The sequence below is a fragment of the Danio aesculapii genome, chromosome 19 (assembly GCF_903798145.1).
Source record: "Danio aesculapii chromosome 19, fDanAes4.1, whole genome shotgun sequence".
NCBI lineage: Eukaryota > Metazoa > Chordata > Actinopteri > Cypriniformes > Danionidae > Danio > Danio aesculapii.
The window spans coordinates 37,837,134-37,859,707 of NC_079453.1; the positions used below are offsets into that span (position 1 = coordinate 37,837,134).

General features: G+C 35.9%; 1 protein-coding gene across 1 annotated transcript in view; it reads right to left on the reverse strand.

Annotated features, from left to right (window-relative positions):
- csmd2 (CUB and Sushi multiple domains 2) overlaps positions 1–22,574 on the reverse strand; it is a 543,350-nt gene that overhangs the window by 263,377 nt on the left and 257,399 nt on the right. Inside the window, exons 11-13 of the mRNA XM_056479194.1 lie at positions 22,448–22,569; positions 10,540–10,643; positions 7,998–8,110 (exon numbers count right to left, since the gene is read on the reverse strand). Of these exons, the coding sequence (XP_056335169.1) occupies positions 7,998–8,110; positions 10,540–10,643; positions 22,448–22,569 (339 nt within the window). The remainder of the gene's footprint in view (positions 1–7,997; positions 8,111–10,539; positions 10,644–22,447; positions 22,570–22,574) is intronic.

Consider the following 22,574-nt stretch of genomic DNA (forward strand, 5'->3'; position numbering starts at 1 on the left):
TCATCAAGATTCTTTGGATTCATCTTCAATGCCTCCTTTTTCATCTTACCCCAGACATACTCAATAATGTTCATTTCTGGTGACTGGGCTGGCCAATTCTGGAGCACCTTGAACTTCTTTTTTTTCAGGAACTTTGATGTGGAGGCTGAAGTATGAGAAGGAGCGCTATCCTGCTGAAGAATTTGCCCTCTCCTGTGGTTTGTAATGTAATGGGCAGCACAAATGTCTTGATACCTCAGGCTGTTAATGTTGCCATCTACTTTTCAGATCTCTTGCATGCCCTTACATTGAATGTAAACCCAAACCATGATTTTTCCTTCACCAAACCTGACTTATTCGTGTGAGAATATTGGGTCCATGTAGGTTCCGATAGGTCTTCTGCATGTAGTTTAACAGATGATTCATTGGAAAAATCTACCTTCTGCCACTTTTCCAAATGATCAACTAGAAGTCAAGTTATTATTTATTGCTCTTACAACTGGGATCAACAACAAGACTTTTGTCAGGTAGTGTGTACATTCATATATGCACTATAGTTGTAGTAGTTCACACAAAAATGAACACTCATTATATTTATAAATATATATATATATATATATATATATATATATAATAGTTGATCATATATATATATATATATATATATATATATATATATATATATATATATATATATATATATTATATATATAATATTTTTGTTCAACATACAACAAATAAACAATGACCAAACAATTTTATTTTTGGGGGGAGCACTTTCTCTTTAAAACTGTCAGAGAAAGCAGCATTTTTCAGATTTTAGACACATGACAGGTCTCTGCCTGCACTGAATCTCTATCCTGTATCTTGGGAATTACACCCGGAGTTTACTTCTGGCCATATAAATCAGTTAAGGCGATAGGATTGTGTCTCCTGTGCTGACAAATGTTACGCAGCGGGTCTTCCCTGTGGGACTGTTTGTGTGCCTGTTTCCTTAAGTGTTCCCGCTAACACTCTGTTACAGCTGTCAAACAAATGCTCTTTGAGAGCTGACATGTGCACTTTCATAAGGGGCGCCATTTGTTATTTACCCATTTCAAATTTCCAACGATTAATTCATTCACTCTCATTTATTTATTTTTTTTACTCAGTCAACACAGATGGAAATCATTGACTTCCTAATGAAGGATTACTAACAACACAAGGAGGACTGTGTACTAATAAATCCATTCATCTTTACATGTCAAGTTATGATTTGTGTAGTTATCTATTTATTTGGGCTATTTATCATCAGTATTCATCTGTGGTCACTAACAGGCAACAGTACCTTCAATTACAATTGGCATCACTGAGAGATATGACCAAATAACTCTGTAAAACAAACCTCTCACTGTGTTCAAATAGTTGCAAGCACAGCATAGTTTTTTTATATACAGTTAAATGGCTATATTTATATAAAAAATATATTTTAATTGATATTTTACTGTACTTTCACTTGTTTTGATATTTGAGTGATGAGGAATTGTTCAATTGTGACCTTCTGTTTACAGAACTACACATTTTAGGAAACACAGACCAAACCAAGGTCATTGTAGTTAAAATTGTTTTTGTTTCTCCACTTTTTTGAAATTCGCTGTAAATTTCAGTTTCATTTCAGTTTGTTTGATTAAAGGCTTTGTTACTGTAGTTTTAGTTTGAACTCTATTTAGCTTTCTATGTATATACCTTGTTTCAGTTTTAGTAATAATAGTATAGCATAGTTAACAGAACACATCCAGCGTCAACCAAAAAAAAGTTTATAGTTCAAATGACTTACATTTACCTTTTTTTGGCAGACAAAGAAAAGGTGGAACACACGTTGTGTTTATATTAAAAATAGTTTTTTGTATTTAATAATGCACTCGGCTAATGTGTTTATCTGTAAAAGTGCTGTCTACAAGTGGTTCTAGAAACAGCCACAGATCAGATTTTCCAATGCAAAATGAGTGTGTAATCATTCTGAATTATATATTATAATATCGATATTTATACTTTTTTTTTTTTTTTGGGGGGGGGGGGGGGGGGGGGGGGGGCGGGGTCACCTTTAATGTTTAGGACAGTAGAGAATATTGACAGGAAAGCATGGGGAGCAGAGAGAGGGTAAGGATCGGCATAGGATCTTGAGGCGGGAATCGAACTCAGGTCACCGTGAGCACCAGAGTGCATGTGTCGACACAATAACCACTACACAATTGGCGCTGACCTGAATTATTATTTTAGTTAATTTAGTATTTAGTTGTTAGTTAAAAATATTACAAAATTATTTTGTGTACCTATAGTTTTAGTCTTAGGCTCAATTCCAATTCGACCCCTTAGTCCTTGCCCTTATCTCTTGCTTGGTGAGTTCATGTGAAGAAGTAGGGGTGTCCCAATTCTCTATAGCATGAAGGTGTAGGAATAAAGGGTACAGGTCTTCAAACTGAGATTTTCCAGATGTACCAGAATACACCAGCTACAACGGCAACATGGCTGCACGCGCAACTAAGGAGATGCACAAATGTAATGTGTATTTTTATAGAGCATTTACTGTGTTCGGCCATTCACCAAATGCGCTTCACAATCATGAGGGGGTCTCCACACCACCACCAGTGTGCAGCATCCACTTGGATGATGCGACGGCAGTCACAGGACAACAGCGCCAGCGTGCTCACTAAACATCAGCTATAGGTGGAGTGGAGAGACAGTGATAGAGTCAATTCAGCAGTTAAGGATGATTGAGAGGCTATGATGGGTGAGGGCAGATGGAGGGAATTTGGCCAGGACACAGCATAGAGTCCCCTTCACTTTACTAGGGCATTAAGTTGAGCACCCCCTGCTGGCCTCACTAGCACCACTTCCAACAGCAACCTAGTTTTCCCATGTGGTCTCCTATCCAGGTACTGACCAGGCTCAGCCCTGCTTAGCTTCAGTAAGTAACCAGTCTTAGGCTGCAGGGTGATATAGCTGTGACTGTACGTATGTTTGTAGCATTATAAAGAATTTTTACAACCAACAAGCAAATGTTTTAAAACATTCATAAAAACATACGTGTTTTGCGGTCATGCTTTTAAAAAATGCTAAATTTTGCTATCTATAATACATGATAATATCTACTGTATAGTAGTCCTACAACATATTTCCAAATCTGTCACTCAATAATTCTCAAATACCCTGTCAGAAAGGTCTAGTGTCTGGTATAACATTAATGGTGTTTTCCTGAAGATAAATACCAATAAAAAACTGTAAGCCACGCAACTGGAATAACTACAGCAGGCACCATAATTGACCTTGTATGACATAAGAGTTCTTGATGACATATGAGGACATGTGCGGGTGTTGAAGTGGTGTCACATTTTTGGGGGGTAAATTTAAAGCCCTTCCCCTTCACACTCTGTTTCAAGGCCCAAGGAGTAGGGATAAAAAGTGAATTGGGATTGGGCCTTTGTCTTAGTTTTAATTTACTAAAATAACCTTGCACCAAACTCACTCAGTCATTCATCACAACTGGAAAGAACAAAAAAGAATAGAGCTGCTGTCAATTGCTGGTGAGGGAAATGGCAAAATCACCTAAAAATGCCCATTTCCACCATTAGGGCAATAATAAAGTAATTCCATTCAATTGGAAGTGTTATGAATCAGCTTGAAACAGTACACGAGTCAATCTTGCCCAAACAAACTGATAGTTTGAGTGGCCAAAAACTCAATCCATTTTCTTCTTGAAAGTCTGACCCTCTGAGATGCGATCACTTTGTGTTGTCTCTCGTCCCTCAAGCATGGAGGCAGAGGTTCAAAGAGAATCCTCGACTTCATTAAGTGTCTCTCATTGTTTTAACCATGTTGGAGAGGGTGTGAACACTGCTCCACTTTCCTCTTTATGCTTCATGCAGTGGATAAAAAGCATTTTAAAAAATGGGCCTGGAGGCTTATTGTGGATCTGACAGCAAATATTGGTTTGTAATTTATGAAATGTGCCAACGTCCCCCCCCTTAGTGCTGAAAGAGGGCCAGGATGAAAGCTCTGGTGTTCTCATTTCCAATCAGACATAGACTCTGAAAACTGAAAATTAGTAGCAGCTCTCGCATGATATCCTTGCCGTCCCAAAGCCCTCATTCCAGCAAGGTTAAATGATCACAGGCTGCTTTGATGACCCTCGCCACATGTGCACGAGGTAGAATGATGGCGAGAGAAAAGGAAAGTGAAGAAATGAACACGCCATTTCTGAACTCTCAAATAGTGAGTCAAATTGAGAAATGAGCTTAAAGGAATTGACATGCTATGAGATTTGAGCTGCTGTGTGGATCGGTGTTGTTGGTATGCATTACAATAACTTAAAAATGGATAATCTATACCATTTTGATACCATGGGGAAATATTGGACAGCAATTTAAATTGATGGTCCCTTAAATTATTGCTCTTACATGCCAATTCTCATTATAGTATATGTAGACTGTTAGAGTTAGGGTTAGTTTAATTTTATACAGTATGTACACTGTAAAACCCAACAGTCAACGTTAAATGAAATGAGCGTAGTTAACTCAAAATTGACCGAAAGTTAATTCTACTCATTTGAAAAGAGTTTTGAACTCAGTGTTTAAGGTAATGAGTTAATTAAATACCTCATTACTTAAACTTAAAAAGAGTAAGTTTACAGTACTCATCGGGATTCGTTTTTGAACTTGAATGGTTTGTTGCAATCGGTTTCCTCAAATGGTTTGAGTTACCTTAACTTTTTGGTTTTACACTGTATCAAATACAATCAAGTATCTTATGGTCAGTTTAATGTCTGTTGGTTACAGATATGAAGAAGATATACTAATACTCTAAAGATAATTAATTGGGGTGCAATGTAACTTATAGTCAACAAAATTTTACCCATTAGACCCTATTATTATTATTATGTCTTGCAATTTCCGTGAATGCATTTGGTAACAATAAACATATTTATTGGGTAACAAACACCTGACAATGCAACAGCTTCACACATATGACTGTAGTTTTGCATGTTCTCGCATTAATTAAATAAAAGTAGGGCTTTTCAAAAAATTGTATTCAAATAAATTGCTTAAGAAAATAAAGAGAAAAAGCTTAAATTTCCTCTTTTTCTATTTTACATCTTTACTCAACAGTCTCCAATTATCTACCAATTATGGTCCAATCTAACCAATTACGCAGATAATAATTATGTCAACACATCTTAATAATTGAGCACTTTTAAACTATAGATAACTTCTGTATATGTTATGCTTGCTTTACCAAGGCAACAACACATTTTTATTTATGATTTCTATATAATTTTATTATGATTCCGTTTCACTTTTCAGCACCATCGTAATGAATGAAACTAAAGAAAAGAGAGAGCGTTCAGCTCTTCTCTCTTAATTTAGTGGGAACAGTCAGTCAAGAAGAAAATTGTTCCTAGCAGACAACGGGTAAACAGTGAATAGCGGGTGCGATCAGGTGCGGGAGGACACCTAGAAGGAGCAGGACTGAAGTAACAGACCTGTTTGTATGTCTGCGTCCGTATGGGACGCTTCTGGGTCTGGACACTGTCGGACCTCGATCCACCTGTTAGTGACCACAGATCTAGGCTATCTTTGCAACAACAAAAAACGGCATTCATTATATTTTTGTGTCTGTCTGAATTTATATCGAGTGTCTGTTGAAACACTGACGGCAATGTGCTGTGATTTGGCCTCACCTGCGCATTTGCGCTTTATCTCTTTCACTTGCCATGCTAAAAAAAACAGAAACTCCACATGCACACACTGACACATTAGGAAACGTGATATCAACAACAGATTTACATACTAAGAGGTGATTGGACAGGTCTTTGCACGTGCAATGGATGGGAAAGGTAATCGTAAGCATACAAAGGCGGAACTGCTTAGTTGCAGTTGTTTTTTATTAACAAACCAATATTAATAATGCATATTCTGAACCGAGGATCTTATGCATGCGATTTATTTGAAATATTTAATGCGTTAAAAAAATAACATTACCGCAGTTGCAGTTTTTTTTCCTGTTGTGACTGACGTGTGTTCAACATGCAAAGAAATATGGATAAAAAAAGGGAAGTATAAAATAATTAATGTCGCATCACCACTCTATCCAGCGTTTCCCCCAGAGTTTCATCTAATTTTGTATGTTTCATTTTTAATCTTTCAACTTTTTTAATGGAATTTAATACTACATGCCGAATGGAATGAAAAACCTCCGCATTTCGTGACTCGATGGTCCTTTAAGGTAATCAAAAATCACTGTTTACATGGTAGACTCTTAATAAGAGTATTATCATAATCATAATTAAATATTGGTGTCCATGTAAATGTATTCAGTGAAACTTAGATGATATTTTGGCATTTTTTTGCAGTCCACTTAGAATCAAACATGGGAATAATTTTTTTCTTTATTGGCATTGATTGTTTGAAATTCAAATGGCACTAACATGGCTGTATTTTTATTCCTCTAATAAATATGGCTGTCAAGCCAGGATCTTGATGGTTCATTGCGGGTATGTTGTTTACACGAAGAAATCTGTGTTACAAGTTAAACAAAAATTCTATTAAACAATCATTTTTTGAATTGAAATAGTTTTTTTTGTCTTGCATTTACATTATTTTATATTTATATATATTGGAATAGCCAAAATTACAAGTTTCATTCTTCTAAATGTGATTAATCACGATTAATTGCAAAAAATTGTGATTAATTAGTTAATTTTTTAATCGATTGACAACACTAATATAAATAAATAAATATATATATATATATATATATATATATATATATATATATATATATATATATATATATATATATATATATATATATATTAGTGCTGTCAATCGATTAAAAAACTAATCAAAACAATTAATCGTGATATACATACATATATATATATATATATATATATATATATATATATATATATATATATATATATATATATATATATTTAAACTGATAAAACATTCAATACAAAGTTTGCAGCAACTGTAAAAAAAAAGCTTTTGAAATAAGTTTTATATAGGTGTGTATCAATAATGCAGACATTTAATATTGTAATTGTATTGTAATATATTTTAAAATATGATGGTACTGATACATTTATAGTTTCAACAACACTAGTGTTTATAGCATCAGTGTGATGTTGTTCTTGAACTTGCACCCTTAATATTGCATTCAATCAGGAACAAAGTAAACACAGAACAAATAAATGTTACAAGCTTTTCATGCCCTCCCAGCTGGTTTATATGAAATATAAGTGTTTATTGGGTTTTAGAAACAGAAATGAAGAACAATGCATTTTTTGATTACAGTGAAATATCAGCACTGCGGTAACAAGCCTGGTGAGAGGCTTCAACTGAGAATACGCTATTATGACATGATAATTACCCAAAGCATAAATCACAGCCCTTCAAAGCTGTATGACATGTTTTTTTACAAAGGTGATACAGAGACAATTTAATTAGGGATGCCAATCTATTACTTTTTTCTTTTCTTTTTTTTGTGTTTTGTTTTGAATAACATATCAGAGAAAAAAAGAGTTTTGTATGAAACAAATGAAAAAAAAAAAAAACAATAATAATAATAATAATAATAATAATAATAATAATAATAATAATAATAATAATAATAATAATAACAACAATAATGATATTAATAATTATTATTATTTTTATTATTATATTATTATTAATATTTTGTTTAAATTGATTAATCATTAGTTATTGGTAGATATTATTCATTGTTGTTTATTTATTTCATTATTTACTTGATTACTTCTTTGTTTTTATTATTATTACTATTATTATTATTGTTGCTGTTGTTGTTGTTGTTATCATCATAAAAACCAATGCATTCTTATTATTAATAAGATTATTAATTAATTTTAATACAATAATAAATAGATTGTTTTGATGATTATTATTAGTATTAGTAGTAGGCTGAGGAAGAGGAGTAGTATTTGCTCTATTATATGATTAGTTTCCTCAACTTACCTTCATAAGAAACCTTAAAGCCCAGGGAGCCACTCGTATCATCCGTTTTAAAATTAAGCCACATCTGGTGACTAGTGCTGACCACCAGATCCGGAGTTGTAGTCCCAGACAGCCTAAACATTGAAATAAGACAGACGATCAGAAACATAACAATACAACAATAAATCTTCACATGCAGAATACGGTTGCACAATATTGGAAAAATATGCGATGTGTTGAGTAGTGCGATAATGAAATTTCAGTGAAAAGCTGTTGTCTTTATAAGTCAGCTCTGGGTTCTGCTATCCTAGTCAATAGCAGAACAGCAACTACTGGATAGGTGGGTATAAAGATAGCAGGGCCCCATCTGATTGGTCAAATTTAGATAAACAATCTTAATAAATGTAAATCATCAGACACGTCTACAATATGTATACTGCTTATACACTCACCAGCCACTTTATTAGGTACACCTTACTAGTACCGAGTTGGACCCTTTTTCCGTCAGAACTGTCTTAATCCTTCATGGCATAGATTCAACAAGGTACTGGAAATATTCCTTAGAGACTTTGACCCATATTGACATGATAGCATCACGCAGTTGCTGCAGATTTGTCAGCTGCACATCCATGATGCAAATCTCCCATTCTACTACATCCCAAAAGTGCTCGCTTAGATTGAGTTCTGGTGACTGTGGAGGCCATTCGAGTGCAGTGAACTCATTGTCATGTTCAAGAAACCAGTCTGAGATGATTCGCTCTTTATGATATGACACGGTATCCTGCTGAAGATGGGTACACTGTGGTCATAAAGAAATGCAGATGGTCAGCAACAGTACTCAGGTAGGCTGTGGCGTTGACACAATGCTCAATTGGTACTAATGAGCCTAAAGTGTAGCAAGAAAATATCCCCCACACATTACACCACCACCAGCCTGAACCATTGATACAAGACAGGATGGATCCACGCTTTCATGTTGTTGATGGCAAATTCTGATCATACCATCCAAATGTTAGAGCGGAAATTGAGACTCATCAGACCAGGTAACATTTTTCCAATCTTCTATTGTCCAATTTTGGTGAGCCTGAGCGAATTGTAGCCTCAGTTTCCTGTTCTTAGCTGACAGGAGTGGTCTTCTCCTGCTGTAGCTAATTTGCCTTAAGGTTTGACAAGTTGTGCATTCAGAGATGCTATTCTGCAGACCTCGGTTGTAATGAGTGGTTACTTGGGTTACTGTTGCCTTTCTATCTGCTCGAACCAGTCTGGCCATTTTCCTTTATCCTCTGGCATCAACAAGGCATTTGCGCCCACAGAACTTCCACTTATTGGACATTTTCTCTTTTTCAGACCATTCTTTGTAAACCCTAGAAATGGTTGTGCGTGAAAATCCCAGTAGATCATAAGTTTCTGAAATACTCAGACCAGCCCGTCTGGCACCAACAACCATGCCATGTGCAAAGTCACTTAAATCACCTTTCTTCCCCATTCTGATGCTCCGTTTGAACTTCAGCAAATCTATTTCTACATGCCTAAATGCATTTAGTTGCTGCCATGTGATTGGCTGATTAGAATTTTGCGTTAATAAGCAAGACAGGTGGACAGGTACCTAATAATGTGGTCGGTGAGTATACTATTATTGCAATAACCTGCTAAAAACAAGACTTACAACACTAGGCATCACTATATTTAAGATCATTCATTCTCAGACTGCACTTGCTACATAACATAGAAGACTCTCTCTGCAGTTAAAATCAAAGAAAGAATTGATGGAGTTTGCTTAAGAAAATGAATAGTGTGCATTAAGAAAAAAAGGTGAACATTTCTCATTCTTCTTCAAAATGAAAACAAGGCAGCCAAATTAGAGTAACAGAAAGATGAACAATGAAATATTGATAATTTTGCGACATATTGTGCAGCCCTAATTCAGGACCTATAGAATCACTGAGCACATCTCGGGGAACACTGGGAGTCCCTTGATTCCCTTGGCCCTAGCCTTCAGGGACCTGCAGAGCGGCTCCATAAGGGCTTATGAGACCTGCTAATTAAGCACATTAGGCCATCAGGGGACTCTGAGTATCCAGAGAGAAAGAGCCCAGGGACACGGGGCCATTCAAAAGGAACACAAGCACTTGTACACCTCTGCCAGAGAGCGCCCATAAAACGGCACCGATAAAACTTTATGGAGGCCATAAATTTCAGCACAATTAATAACAACACACTCAGCAACGTTTCCGGAGCATCTGGTGTGCAAATCTGCATTATGGGGGATCAACGTGCGCTGCGCTTTTTGCAGCAGGAGTGATCTTGTTCTAACATTGAGACTCATGGTGATTGACAATAAAGCTTGGGGTATTTTTTTTGCCGTACCCTTCTGCTCAGAGGGCTGATGAAATGAGATGAAATGGAAGGGGGGTGGGTTAAGGGTAGAAACGGCAGAGGACGTTGAGAGATGAAAGAAGATGTTGGAGGAGGTTTATGCACACAGAGAGGAGAGTTAAAGAGCGGGAGACACTGCCTGGGAGGAGTTTGCGGGCGGATGGAGAAGAGAAACAAAAGTACTCACACATGAAAGACCGTCCGCTGATCACCGATTACAGAGCCGTCTCCAACAGTTAGAGTGTCGTAGCCTCGCTCCAGGTCAAACTCCTCAAACGTCAGCTTGATCACCTACACACAGGGACCAATCAGAGTCAGCCGTCTGAACGCAGTTGGGAAAATAGTAAAGTAGTTTAACTCTAATGCATGCTTTCAAAAGCACCTGTAAATGCTGACTATTTCTCATTATTCAAGAGGGGTTAAATTAAATTGGCAGACCTTGATCTCTACAGCTTTTTCTTTTTTTCTACAGCTTTTTCAACAAAATACAAAGTGACATTTATTGACATGTTTTTAAGTTTGAAATAGTTAATTGTATATGAAATAATATGTACATTGGAGACTAAAATTAACAACCTAAATTATTAAAAATTTTGAGGTCATCCTAACAGGAGTGGTGCTTCTTTTTTTAATATCAAATTTCATGAGTTACATACATTCAGAAGTAGACTATATAAGATGGGAGAAAAAAAAACCTAATCAGAGTTAGAGAACACTTACAGATACCTTTTAGTGTTTATCCAGTCTCTGGTGGTGAATTCAATTATTATATGATAAACTCTATTTACACTACCTGACAAAAGTCTTGTCGTCAATCCCAGTTGTAAGAGCAATAACTAATAACTTGACTTGTAGTTGATCATTTGGAAAAGTGGTAGAAGGTAGACTTTTCAGCGGGAAAGCGCTGCAACTTACACTTCAGTTTTTAAATCTAAGTTCCTGAAAGTAAAAAAGGTCAAGGTGCTACAGGATTGACCATCCCAGTCACTAGACATGAACATTATTGAGCATGTCTTGGGTAAGATGAAGGAGGAGGCTTTGAAGATGAATCCAAAGAATCTTGATGAACTCCTGCAATTGGGAGTCCTGCAATAACACTTTCTTTGCCATTCCAGATGACTTTATTAATAAGTTATTTGAGTCATTGCAAAGATGTGTGGATGCAGTAAGCAAAGCCAGACCTTACTGTCCTAATTAAATAATTGAAAATCAAGTTATGATCATATTTTTTTGGTAAAATAAGCATAATCTAGAGACCTTTGCCTTCCATATAAGCCACTTCTGATACCAACTAGAAGTCAAGTTATTATTTGTTGTCCTAAAACTTGGATAGGCTACAAAACAGATGCATGGGATAATGCGTAGAATCTCAATGGCCAATCAAGTCTTCAAAAGGTTAAATTTTGTACTTTTTATGTACTAATACGTATCTTTAAGATACAATATGAACCCTGTAGGTACTCATATGTCAATTTAATGTACCCTTAAGGTACAAAAAAGTAGCTTTTGATAAAAACTACCACCCAAGTAACCCAAGATTCTGTAGTAGCATGGTATATATGGGCTGCATCTGAAACCGCCTACTACTCAGTAGGTACTTTATTTTAATTTAAATGTACTACTCAGCCATTAGAAAAGTATATTCTATACAGTATGAATGGGAGTAGTATGAATGTAACTTGGATGTATGACATCTGTCATTATGTCAATCACGTGACCTACCCACGTGAGTCGTGTTGCCTCACTCTCATTCGTGAATTCTCTCACGGGGCATCATGGGATAGCGCAGCGTGCATCGGATGCACACTTCAGAATCTCGGCAGAAGTAGTAGGTCATCTGGGTACTTTTCAAATTCTATGAATTCGCACATATTACTTGACTCATATACTGATTTTAGCATACTATATAGTATGGATGTATGCAATTTCCAACGCAGCCTAGGTGTATATATACTGTAAACCAGGGGTGCCCAAACTCGGTCCTGAAGGGCCGGTGTCCTGCATGTTTTAGTTCCAACCCCAATTAAACACCTGAACCGGCTAATCAAGCTCTTTCTAGGTATACCGGAAACTTCCAGTCAGGTGTGTTGAAGAAAGTTAGAGCTAAACTATGCAGGACAGTGGCTCTCCAGGAAAGAGTTTGGACACCCCTGCTGTAAACAGTTTTCTAAAAAAAAAAAAAAAAAAACAGGACATATCATGTGGATTGAAAAACAAGACTTAAAACACTAGTCATCACACTATTAATAAAATAATAAAATAATTAAAATAATTAATTTCCAGACTGCGCTTGCTACATAAAGAAGAAAAACTCTCTCTGCAGTTGGAATCAATGAAACAATTTATGCAGTTTACTTAAGAAATTGAAGAGTCAAAGGTGTGCATTTCCCATTCTTCTTCAAAATGAAAACAAGGCTGCCGAATGTTTTATACAAAAGGAAAAAGCAAGAGGTACAGAAAGATGAACAATTAAATATTATGGTTTATTGCTGATAAGCAACAAAAAGTAACAATGTGAAAAAAGTATGAATAAAATAAACAAAAATGTGCTGTCTACTCTCCCAATTCAAATTGGCTGCCACATTTCCACCAAATTCTTAATGTTTTTGGAGTGCTCGGAGACCAACTCCAAATGAAAAAGCTTATATATATGCAAATGCATTCTGTCCTATGGTAAACACTCTTCGCAACAATGAGTGCCAGGATGGCAGCATTCTAGGTCATACCAGCAGCGAACAAGACGTCATCCTCTTTTACCTCATCTGAACCTTTCTATTTTCAATCCAGTGCTTCAAAAGAGAGTCTGCGCCACCTCAGGTGAAACCCACTGAGTTCTGTGACATTACATTAAAGGTAATACGATCATGACTGACTGCACTGTGAGTTATTGAGTCGACTCATTGGGTGATTATAATACAAAGTCTGAACCTTGCACACCAATACTATGAGATAGAGCTTGAGCATCACACCATTACTACTTTGTCTCGTGCGGGAGCCGAGGACAGCAAAGGGATCCAAGCTCAGTTTAATAAGGTTAATTGTACAGGCAATGGTCAATACAGGAGTGAAACAGAATCATACAGGTCATCCAAATCATAGTCATAAAAAGGCGTAAGGTTGGTATATGCAGCAAAAGAGCATACAACTAAAAGACAAGGCTTGAGTCAAAAACACGGCAGGCAAAACAAAGAACTAGAAACACTTCATACAACAAACAGCGACAGACTCAGCAAAGAACAAGTGTGTGTGGTGTGTAAATAGTCCAAATGATCAGCAATCACAAGCTTCAGCTGCATGTGTCATCAGCTGTGATCGCTGAGTGGTGTGTGTGAAACACCATAATGGGATTTGTAGTTCGTAAAAGTGACATATGTAGTGCACCAGCGATCTACTAGCACTTGATCGCTGGTGATTGTGGTATGCTTTATATACATTTACACAACAAACTGACTGAAGTTATTGAGATATTTCATGATAATGTTAAAACCGTTTGCATAATTATCATCCTCTATGATACCCCTGAGTAAATGAGAAATGTTGAATTGTAAAATGACTGAATAAATATGAAAAAAATCTATAATAACAACTAATAACAAAAATACAACAATAATACAACAACTACTACTACTACTACAAATAATAATAAGTGAATTAGTTGACAGCTCATATCCTGATATAAATTTGCATTCGTTATATTTACTATTTATATCTATAATATCATCAGGATTCTGCCACTTCGGTCTTGTTAATTCTTGTTTTGGTGGCCAGACACTAGTGCTATCATGTCTTGTATGTTGTGCTCAGCTCGAGTTTTCTCGTGTTGAGGACTCATTTTTGGTCATTGTCTGTCTTCGACTTTGTATGAGCGATGTCTTGGCCGCAATCGGCCTATGCGCTCGTCCTGGTGTGTTTTGTTGTTTTGTTCTCGGCGTGGTGTATTCATTCTCAGCGCTCCAGTTTAGTTGGATTTAGTTTTAGTTGGCGCTGGGATCGGAGCATGCACGTTGCATGTGTGAGTGCACGGTGAGTGTTTTTATTTATTGTGTACTCATGTCTTGCGTTCTGTTTGTGTTGGTGTTGATAAAGCTTGTGGCCTGGTGTTTATACTGTGGCCACATGCTTTAGTGTCATGTTCAATGTGAACATGTGGTTAATGGGTTCTCTCATGGCTGTTTGCTATAGTCCCGCTATGTATTAGCACATGGCTTGTGTTGTTTCTTTGTGTCATGTCTCCTGTCTATTGTCTAATCCCACTCTCCTTTTTAACCCATTATTACTTTATTCAGCTCACCTGTTTATTTGTTAATGGTTTTTCTTTATAGTCTCCTCATGTCTGCTGTCCTGTGCCAGTTAGTCAGATGTCATTATCCAGTCATGTCTAGTCTTGTTCTGTCCAGCCCTGATCCCTTCCAGCCTGTCCAGTCAAGTTTGTTTGTTTGTTTACTTGTTTGTTAATGTTTTCCCCATCTGGTTGCTTTTTATTGTTATTTGTGTTATTTTATAGTTAATAAAAAATAAACTTAATTTGTCCCTGCAATTGAGACCTCATCCTTCCCCAGGCACGGAATGTAAGAAATATAACTATAAATTACTTAGATGAGAGGGGAACAACTTACAACACTATAGCTATAGTAGAAAAATAAGTGTGCAAAATTTGAAATATTCAGAAGAATAATTGTTTAAATAATTAATTAATAATTTTTTTTTTTTTTTTTTTTTTGTCAAATTAAGAATAATATTAACAAACCAAATAACTGCTTGGATATGTGAATATGCAGGGAAAAAACACTCCTGAGCCTTTCAAACAAATTGAAGAGTCTTTCAACAAATAGCGATAAAGCTCAAAGAGACATAGTAAAGAGTGGGACTTGTTGCAGGAGTGAGGCTTTTTGTCAAAACTGAACGCAGAAGTGGTCCCTACGGAAGTGGAGTAGCTGATAATAGCAGTCCGCTGAATGAAGATAGCGCACAGAACAAAAAAGAGGACTGATAATTAAAACCAAACGGGACAACAAAAAGCAATCATCAATGTCTTCTCATGAGCAACTCTTTATTATTATGCCTTCTGGGGATCATCAGCACAGTTGTCTAGACTTCCTAGTTAATGTTTGTGTTTATTGATTGATTGATTGATTGATTGATTGATTTTTTTATTTACTAAAAGTAAATAATTTACTGAAACAAAATAATCTTGTTTTTTCTTTTGACTTAAGATTATTTTTCTTACCCCATTGCCAGAATATTTTGCTTGTTTTAAGGAAAAACTCACTTAATATTGCCAAATTTCATGTGTATGCCCCATTACAATTATACGTACATGTGTCAACCCATCTTACACCATAAGTCGTATACGTCAGTCGCATGTGCATTTGGCCACCACTGGAAGTCAGTGTTTTGAGTTTATAATTTAAAAATGGTAAACTTTTCTGTTACATAAAACATCAATCTTCTTCTTAAGATATGTATTAACCTTCTGGGTTTAAACTATGGGTTCGATTGAAGATTGATTTATGTGCTTTTGGAAGCTTCAAAATAAAAGCCACTATCCAACACCGTTATACAGCATGGAAAAGCCAGAAAAAAACTGTGTTCGTCGGACAGAAAAAATGTCATATACACGTAGAATGTTCTGAGAATGTGAGTAAATTACGGGGTTATTTTTATTCATAGCTGGACTATCCTTTAAATGTATGTCTCTTTGAAAGAGAACAACTTACGCTATTCTCCACTACAGAGAAATGTGCACAGAAAGAAACATGGAATGCTTGAAATATTCAGAAAAATTCCCAGCAGAAGTAGAATAGCTGATAATGTCAGTCCTCTGGATGATGATAGCGCACTGAACAAAAGGAGGTCTGATAATTAAAAACGAAGAGGACAACAAAAGCAATCAGCCATGTCTTCTCATGAACAACTCTTTCTCTATTATTATGCCTTCTGGGGATCTGAAGCAGAAGCGTAGTCATCGTCTAGACTCTGAACTAATGTTTGTCTCCGAGCGGGGGGGATTCAGCCTTTTCTTCCCCGCAGACTTTATTTCTTTTCCCTCGGTCTTCAGCTTCAAGTTCAGCCATTTTGCAGCACCCGTCATTAGGCACCACGGTTGACGAGAATAGGATGGACATATTTGAGCAGCAAGAGCATCTTTAGCTGTGGCTGTGGGGAATCTGCTTTTGAGGCGTTACAGAGTCAGTTCGCCCTGATCTGCCAGGATGTTTCTTCACTTTAGTTGATTAGACGCATCACACTGTTAACTAAATGTCATTACATGGGGGTCCTATTTCCCCTGCACTTCATAAAAGCACTTGTTTATTTGATTCGTCCACCATATGTCAACTTATTTGTTATGTTTAATGGCATTACGGGCTGGAAATGAGATTTTGAACATGGCTGGAATGAAATGACAGTGTCTGTTGTTTGGCAAAAGCTCATTAGCCTAGGATAGTAACAATGGCATCTTATGTATAGCTAATTGACATATTAATTGACAATTGGCGTTCATTCATTGATTCATTGATTTATTGAGTTATTTATTTATAACAAACAAGCATGCAAATTTAATTTAATTTCATTTAATTTCATTTAATTTCATTTAATTTCATTTAATTTCATTTAATTTCATTTAATTTCATTTAATTTCATTTCTCTGCCGGGGGTTGACTGAAAACTCTTATAAGTCGTCACAGTAAGTTTTAAAATTATTACAGGAATACATTAAATAACAAAGCTTCACAATATTAGCTAAGAAACCCATAATTGAACATTATGTAATCTCCCGCTCACCAGGAACTAAACTAAACTAAACTAAACTAAACTAAACTAAACTAAACTAAACTACACTAAACTAGATTCATTCATTTCAGAGGTCTCCACAGCAGAATAAGCCACCTAAATAAAATAAAATAAAATAAAATATAATATAATAAATTAAAACAAAATAAAATAAGATAAAATTTTATTAAATAAAAATATTTACAATTAAATTAAATTTAATTTAATTCATTATAATTTAATTAAATTAAAATAAAAAAACAAGAAAAAAATGGAAAAAAAAGTTATACAATAAAATAAAAAGGTAAGATAAAATACAATAAAATAAAATAATAAAATAAAATAAAAATAAAATAAGTTTGAGCCACTAAAAATTTAGTCCCAACAGTGTCTTCATACTTTTCACCATTGCCCAGACCAGAGCTGTTTCTCAATTCCAAGAATGCAAAGAACAGACTTGCGTTCTTGTGAAGACCGGTCTTGCTAGGTCAGCTCGGAAGAACGAACTCGGGAGACCGCGAGGACAGAGAACGCGTCCGGTGAGAAATGAGATGATGCGTTCTTCCCTGGTTCTTCCTGATGGTCACATGACCCTCACGCATCTTTAACCAAAAATAATTTAAACATTACAGCATTCATACAACAACTAATTGTTTTTTCCCTTTTCACAATATATACTATGCATAAAGACTTTACAAATATACTTTGCAGAATATGAATAAAACAGATTTTAATGGTGATGTTTATATTCAAGTTATGTCTCTGAACTTTAATAATAAATGTAAATAAAATGCTGCGCTTCCCACCACTAGTCGCAATGACTTCTAGGACTTCTAGAGCAAGTTCGGTGCTCAAGACTGCATCCATGCATCATCGATATCAAGAACACATCCGGAAAGTTTCACGCGTCCTCCGTTCTTGCGGTCTTGAGTATTGGAACTGAACTTTGGTAGTTGATGATGACGTTACACGAGAACACGAGGATGCAAGATCGCTGAAGAATGCATATTGAGAAACAGCCCAGGAGACTAAAACTGCCGGTGTGGTGAGAAATCGAGTCCCCCTGCAATCGAGTCTGCTTAGGACCCCGATGGATCGTCTGCATTGAATGCCTAATCAAAAGTGTTTTTTATAGTTTATTCTCAGTCTTGAGATTTTAACAAGACTTATCATATTAGTAACATTACTATCGGTAACTACACGTTAAAGACACACATAGTTAAAATAATTGAAACGTTTGTAAACATTTACTGATGTCTTTCTGATGTTTTTATGTAACGGTAGGTTAGGGTAACTGTGCAAGTTATTGTATAACTATGGTTTGTTTTGTAGTCTATCGAAACAAATATAGCTTAAAAAGGGGCTAATAATTTTGACTTAAAAATGGATTTAAAAAAAATTTAAACTGCTTTTATTCTACCCAAAATAAAACAAATAAGACTTTCTCCAGAAGAAAAAATATTATCAAACATACTGTGAAAATGTCCTTGCTCTGTTAAACATCATTTGGGAAATATAAAAAATAATAAAAATGAAAGGGGGGCTATTAATTCTGACTTCACCTGTATGTCCATAGGTGCCCTATTTTTTACTAAAGCTATATTTTTGTGAATATTTAAGGGTCATTTGATTATAATTAATTTTATACTACCTGAATTTTATTGTACAAACACCTCTTCATTGCTTACATGTTATGCTGGTGGTGTAAATGTGATGATTTTGCTAATATGCCATTCAAATTGTCCTAATATGCATATTAAGAATTTTATGAAAAATTTTACTTATTAAAAAAATTATTGCTGGCTAAATTGAACTTGTTAAAGTAAATGTGAATATATACATACTTGCTCCCTCTTTTGTAGTTTTACAATAACGAAATATATTGAGAAGAATAAGTGCCAGTAAAGTTATTAAAGTAACCCAAACTGCATTCTGCTGTCTCACGCTGTTAAACTTTTGGTTAAGCAACAATTGTTTGCGACGTAATAATAATAATTATTATTATGCCTATTATTAAATTGAAGTATTTTCATAGGAATTTAAACTACCCCTTCAAAATTTACAACAAGAAACAAATAGAAGAGTTTTTATTTGAGTCCCCTAGCCTAGACAAACCTGACTTGCATATCCCTGTTAAAAACCACATTGCACAAAATACCATTTAAGACTTCATCAACTGATTCAGAAGTTACTACTCAAAAATAAATAAATAAATAAATAAATAAATAATAATTAAATAAATTTCTAACATCCTCACAAACCCGCAGCTGTTTTGTTGTACTCACAGTTGTTTCTCCCATTAAACTAGTACATAATATTGCAACAGCATCTTCTAAACTTCGCCTTTGCATATTCATTACACACTCTCAACTGCTAAATGATGTCAAACTATAGCAAACTGTGATGCTAAAGCCTTTACCAGCTGTCTTTCCCTCCCTAAACTGGCAGCGTCTCAAAGCAGCTGCAGCCAAATGAAAAGCTCATTGTCAGGTACATTTCTTGCGGCCTCAGTCTCACCGCTAACCTCACGTCTTCTTCGGGTACACAGTTGTGTCAGAACCAAAATAGAATGTCATTACGGTTGTAAAGTGCAAAAACAGCAATGCTCCATCTTCATCTACGGCCTGTGACAGTGTGAAGCAGAAACTGTCCTTTCCACACTGGATGAAATAGAGAACGGGGCCACAGAGAAAAAAGCAGGGGCCGCTGATAGAGCCGCTTCACCCAAATCCATTCGCCCTCCATTTCTTGCTCCCAACTGAGTCATGGTGATGAGGGGAGAGGTCTGTGAAGCCATTTGTTTGAACCCAGATAAAGAAAATCTGGCAGGAGAGTAAGAAAATGGCCTTGAACTCGACACCAAAGTCATGACATGGAGCGCCACAGTTTCGTCTTTTCTCCGTTGTGTAGTTTCCTCCATCTTAGAATAACTGTCAATAGCCCCTTTCACACATACAGACTTTTCTAGAAAATTACCGGTAATTTTTCGAAAGAAATCATGTGTGAACAGGCCCTTTTTTAAAAATAGTGGTAAATTCCTTACAGCAATTTTGCATAAAGAGATCATGTGTGAAGAGGCCCTTTTTAAAAATACCTGTAAATTAGTTGCGGCACTTTTCTGGAATGATACATTGTAATATTACTATTAACCACCTCAAAATCTGCTCTGTGTGAACGCTGAAGGAAAATTGCTGGTATTAGCAAGTACAAGTTTAGAAGCCAACTGACGTGAGATGTTTAGTCTGGTCAGTCAGAACAGTCCGACGCAGATGACGCTTTCCCATCCTTGCTGTTTACAAAAATAAAAGTATTTGAATCAAGGATGTAGATTTGCACTTGACATTGGTGAGGACGGGTGAATCAAACAACCCCACCGACTCCCAAAATATTATTTGATCCTCTCTTCATGCAATTTAATAAGCATGTAGCCAAGGGGGGTTCAGGTGGTTCGAAAGACCAAAAGTTGGATTATTATTACAATTATGTTTGATTTTTTCTTACTATTTAAATGACCAAATTCTGAATGAGAAGCGTTGTACTGGCCAGTTTGTTATTTGCCTATTGGCTTTAGTTTTTAATTTAAAACAAGTTTTAACATATTTCCAAAAAAATAAAAAATAAAAATGTAATGATAGATGATAATAAATCTGTATTTTAAAAATAAGTCTCTTTTCATTTTTCTTTTTTTCTAATTTTCATTATTTATAAAATTATAATATAAAACAGTTTAAATGCACATTTGTAAATAAACACTTAAAATAGTAAAACAGTAAGGTAAGCAATTTGACAAAATGGTAGGAACTATTTTTGGTACATCAAAAAGCGTGGTTATAATAACCATCCGTCAAGCTAATCCAGCAAAAATTTGTTCTTAAAATTTCATTCATTCATTCATTCATTCATTCATTCATTCCATTTTCTTTTTGGCTTAGTCCCTTTTATTAATCTGGGGTCGCCACAGCAGAATGAACCGCCAACCCATCCAGCACATACTCTACACAAGCGGATGCCCTTCCAGCTGCAACCCATCTCTGGGAAACATCCATACACACTCATTCACACTCATACACTACCAACAATTTAGCCAACCCAATTCACTCGTACCGCACGTCAGGAAACCCATGCAAATGTAGGGAGAGCATGCAAACTCCACACAGAAAGGCCCACTGACCAGCCGAGGCTCGAACCAGCAACATTCTTGCTGTTCTTAAAATTTCACTAAATTGAAATATCTATTCCTCTTAATTAAATAGGTTAATAACTGCAAAAAGTTTCAGTTAAAAAAAAAAAATAAAAGCTACCTATTTCAACAAGCTGGCTGCGGACCTGATGTAATGTTAAAATAATGTTTATTAACTGATAAAGAGAAAGTTTAATAAAGACTTCTGTTTATTTTAGCCAATGCTAATGAAACATGTCTCAAATATCAGTATTAAAAAAGATGGAGAACAGGCTGTGTTTGTTTCTGAAAAAATTGTCTCAACCGAACTTGAGAGATTAGGAGAACTGGCAGGGATCATATACTTTTACATTTAGCTGATTATTCTGCAGTTAGTTTTCAGTGCATTCACAGACTTAACAAACGTTATATTGGTCTGCTATGACATTAGACTGTGCGTTAAGGTGTGTGGGGGGGGGGGGGGGGGGTGTCACGAGCATTAACGGCATTATCATGATGGAGTCATTCAGTAGCAATGTGATTTGCCCTTTTCATTAAAAAAAACACCTTTTTTTTTTTTTGCTGCTGCCATCCTCACGTGTGTGTCACACACCTCACACACCTTACTCTTGCATGGGAAATTTCCCTGCAGTTTTGGCGCTGTTACGTCTAAACGCAGCTACAGCCTCTCACATGACAGCAGAGAAAGGCACAGCCAATCACAATGTTCATGTGTTTGGGGGGCGGTGCGACTCAAGGAGAGAACGTGAGTTAACCCTTTCTGCATGTCTAGGTTAATATTATGAGCCCAATTTTTAAGTGAATTAAATTATTGGTGGGCACATTTCAATCATTGGTGGATACTAGAGAGGATGCGTTTAGTGTTTAGTACGCGTTTTAATGCTGCCATTTTAAAACCTTCATTTATCAAAGAATCCTGGAATGAAGTTTTCACAATTTTTTAGTAGTACAACTACTTTCAATATTCATAATAATAATTAAAAAAAGACCTTCCTATTTCTGTCTACACTTGATCATCTTTTGACTTTAAATGAACTTTTGTGATACTCTAAGTGTGACGCAATGTTTCAGCAGTAGTTCAGAGCTCATGTCTCATATGAACACATTTAGTGTGTTTCATGCTTTATTGTATGCAAGCGTTTACCTTGGAGGAGTCTGAAGCGGTGATGATCCAGGTGCAGTTTGCGTTGTTGTCATATTGTACTGGGAAGTTTGGAGAGGTGATGATTCCACTCGGGCCACGGAGTTGACCACCACACATGGGAGCTGAA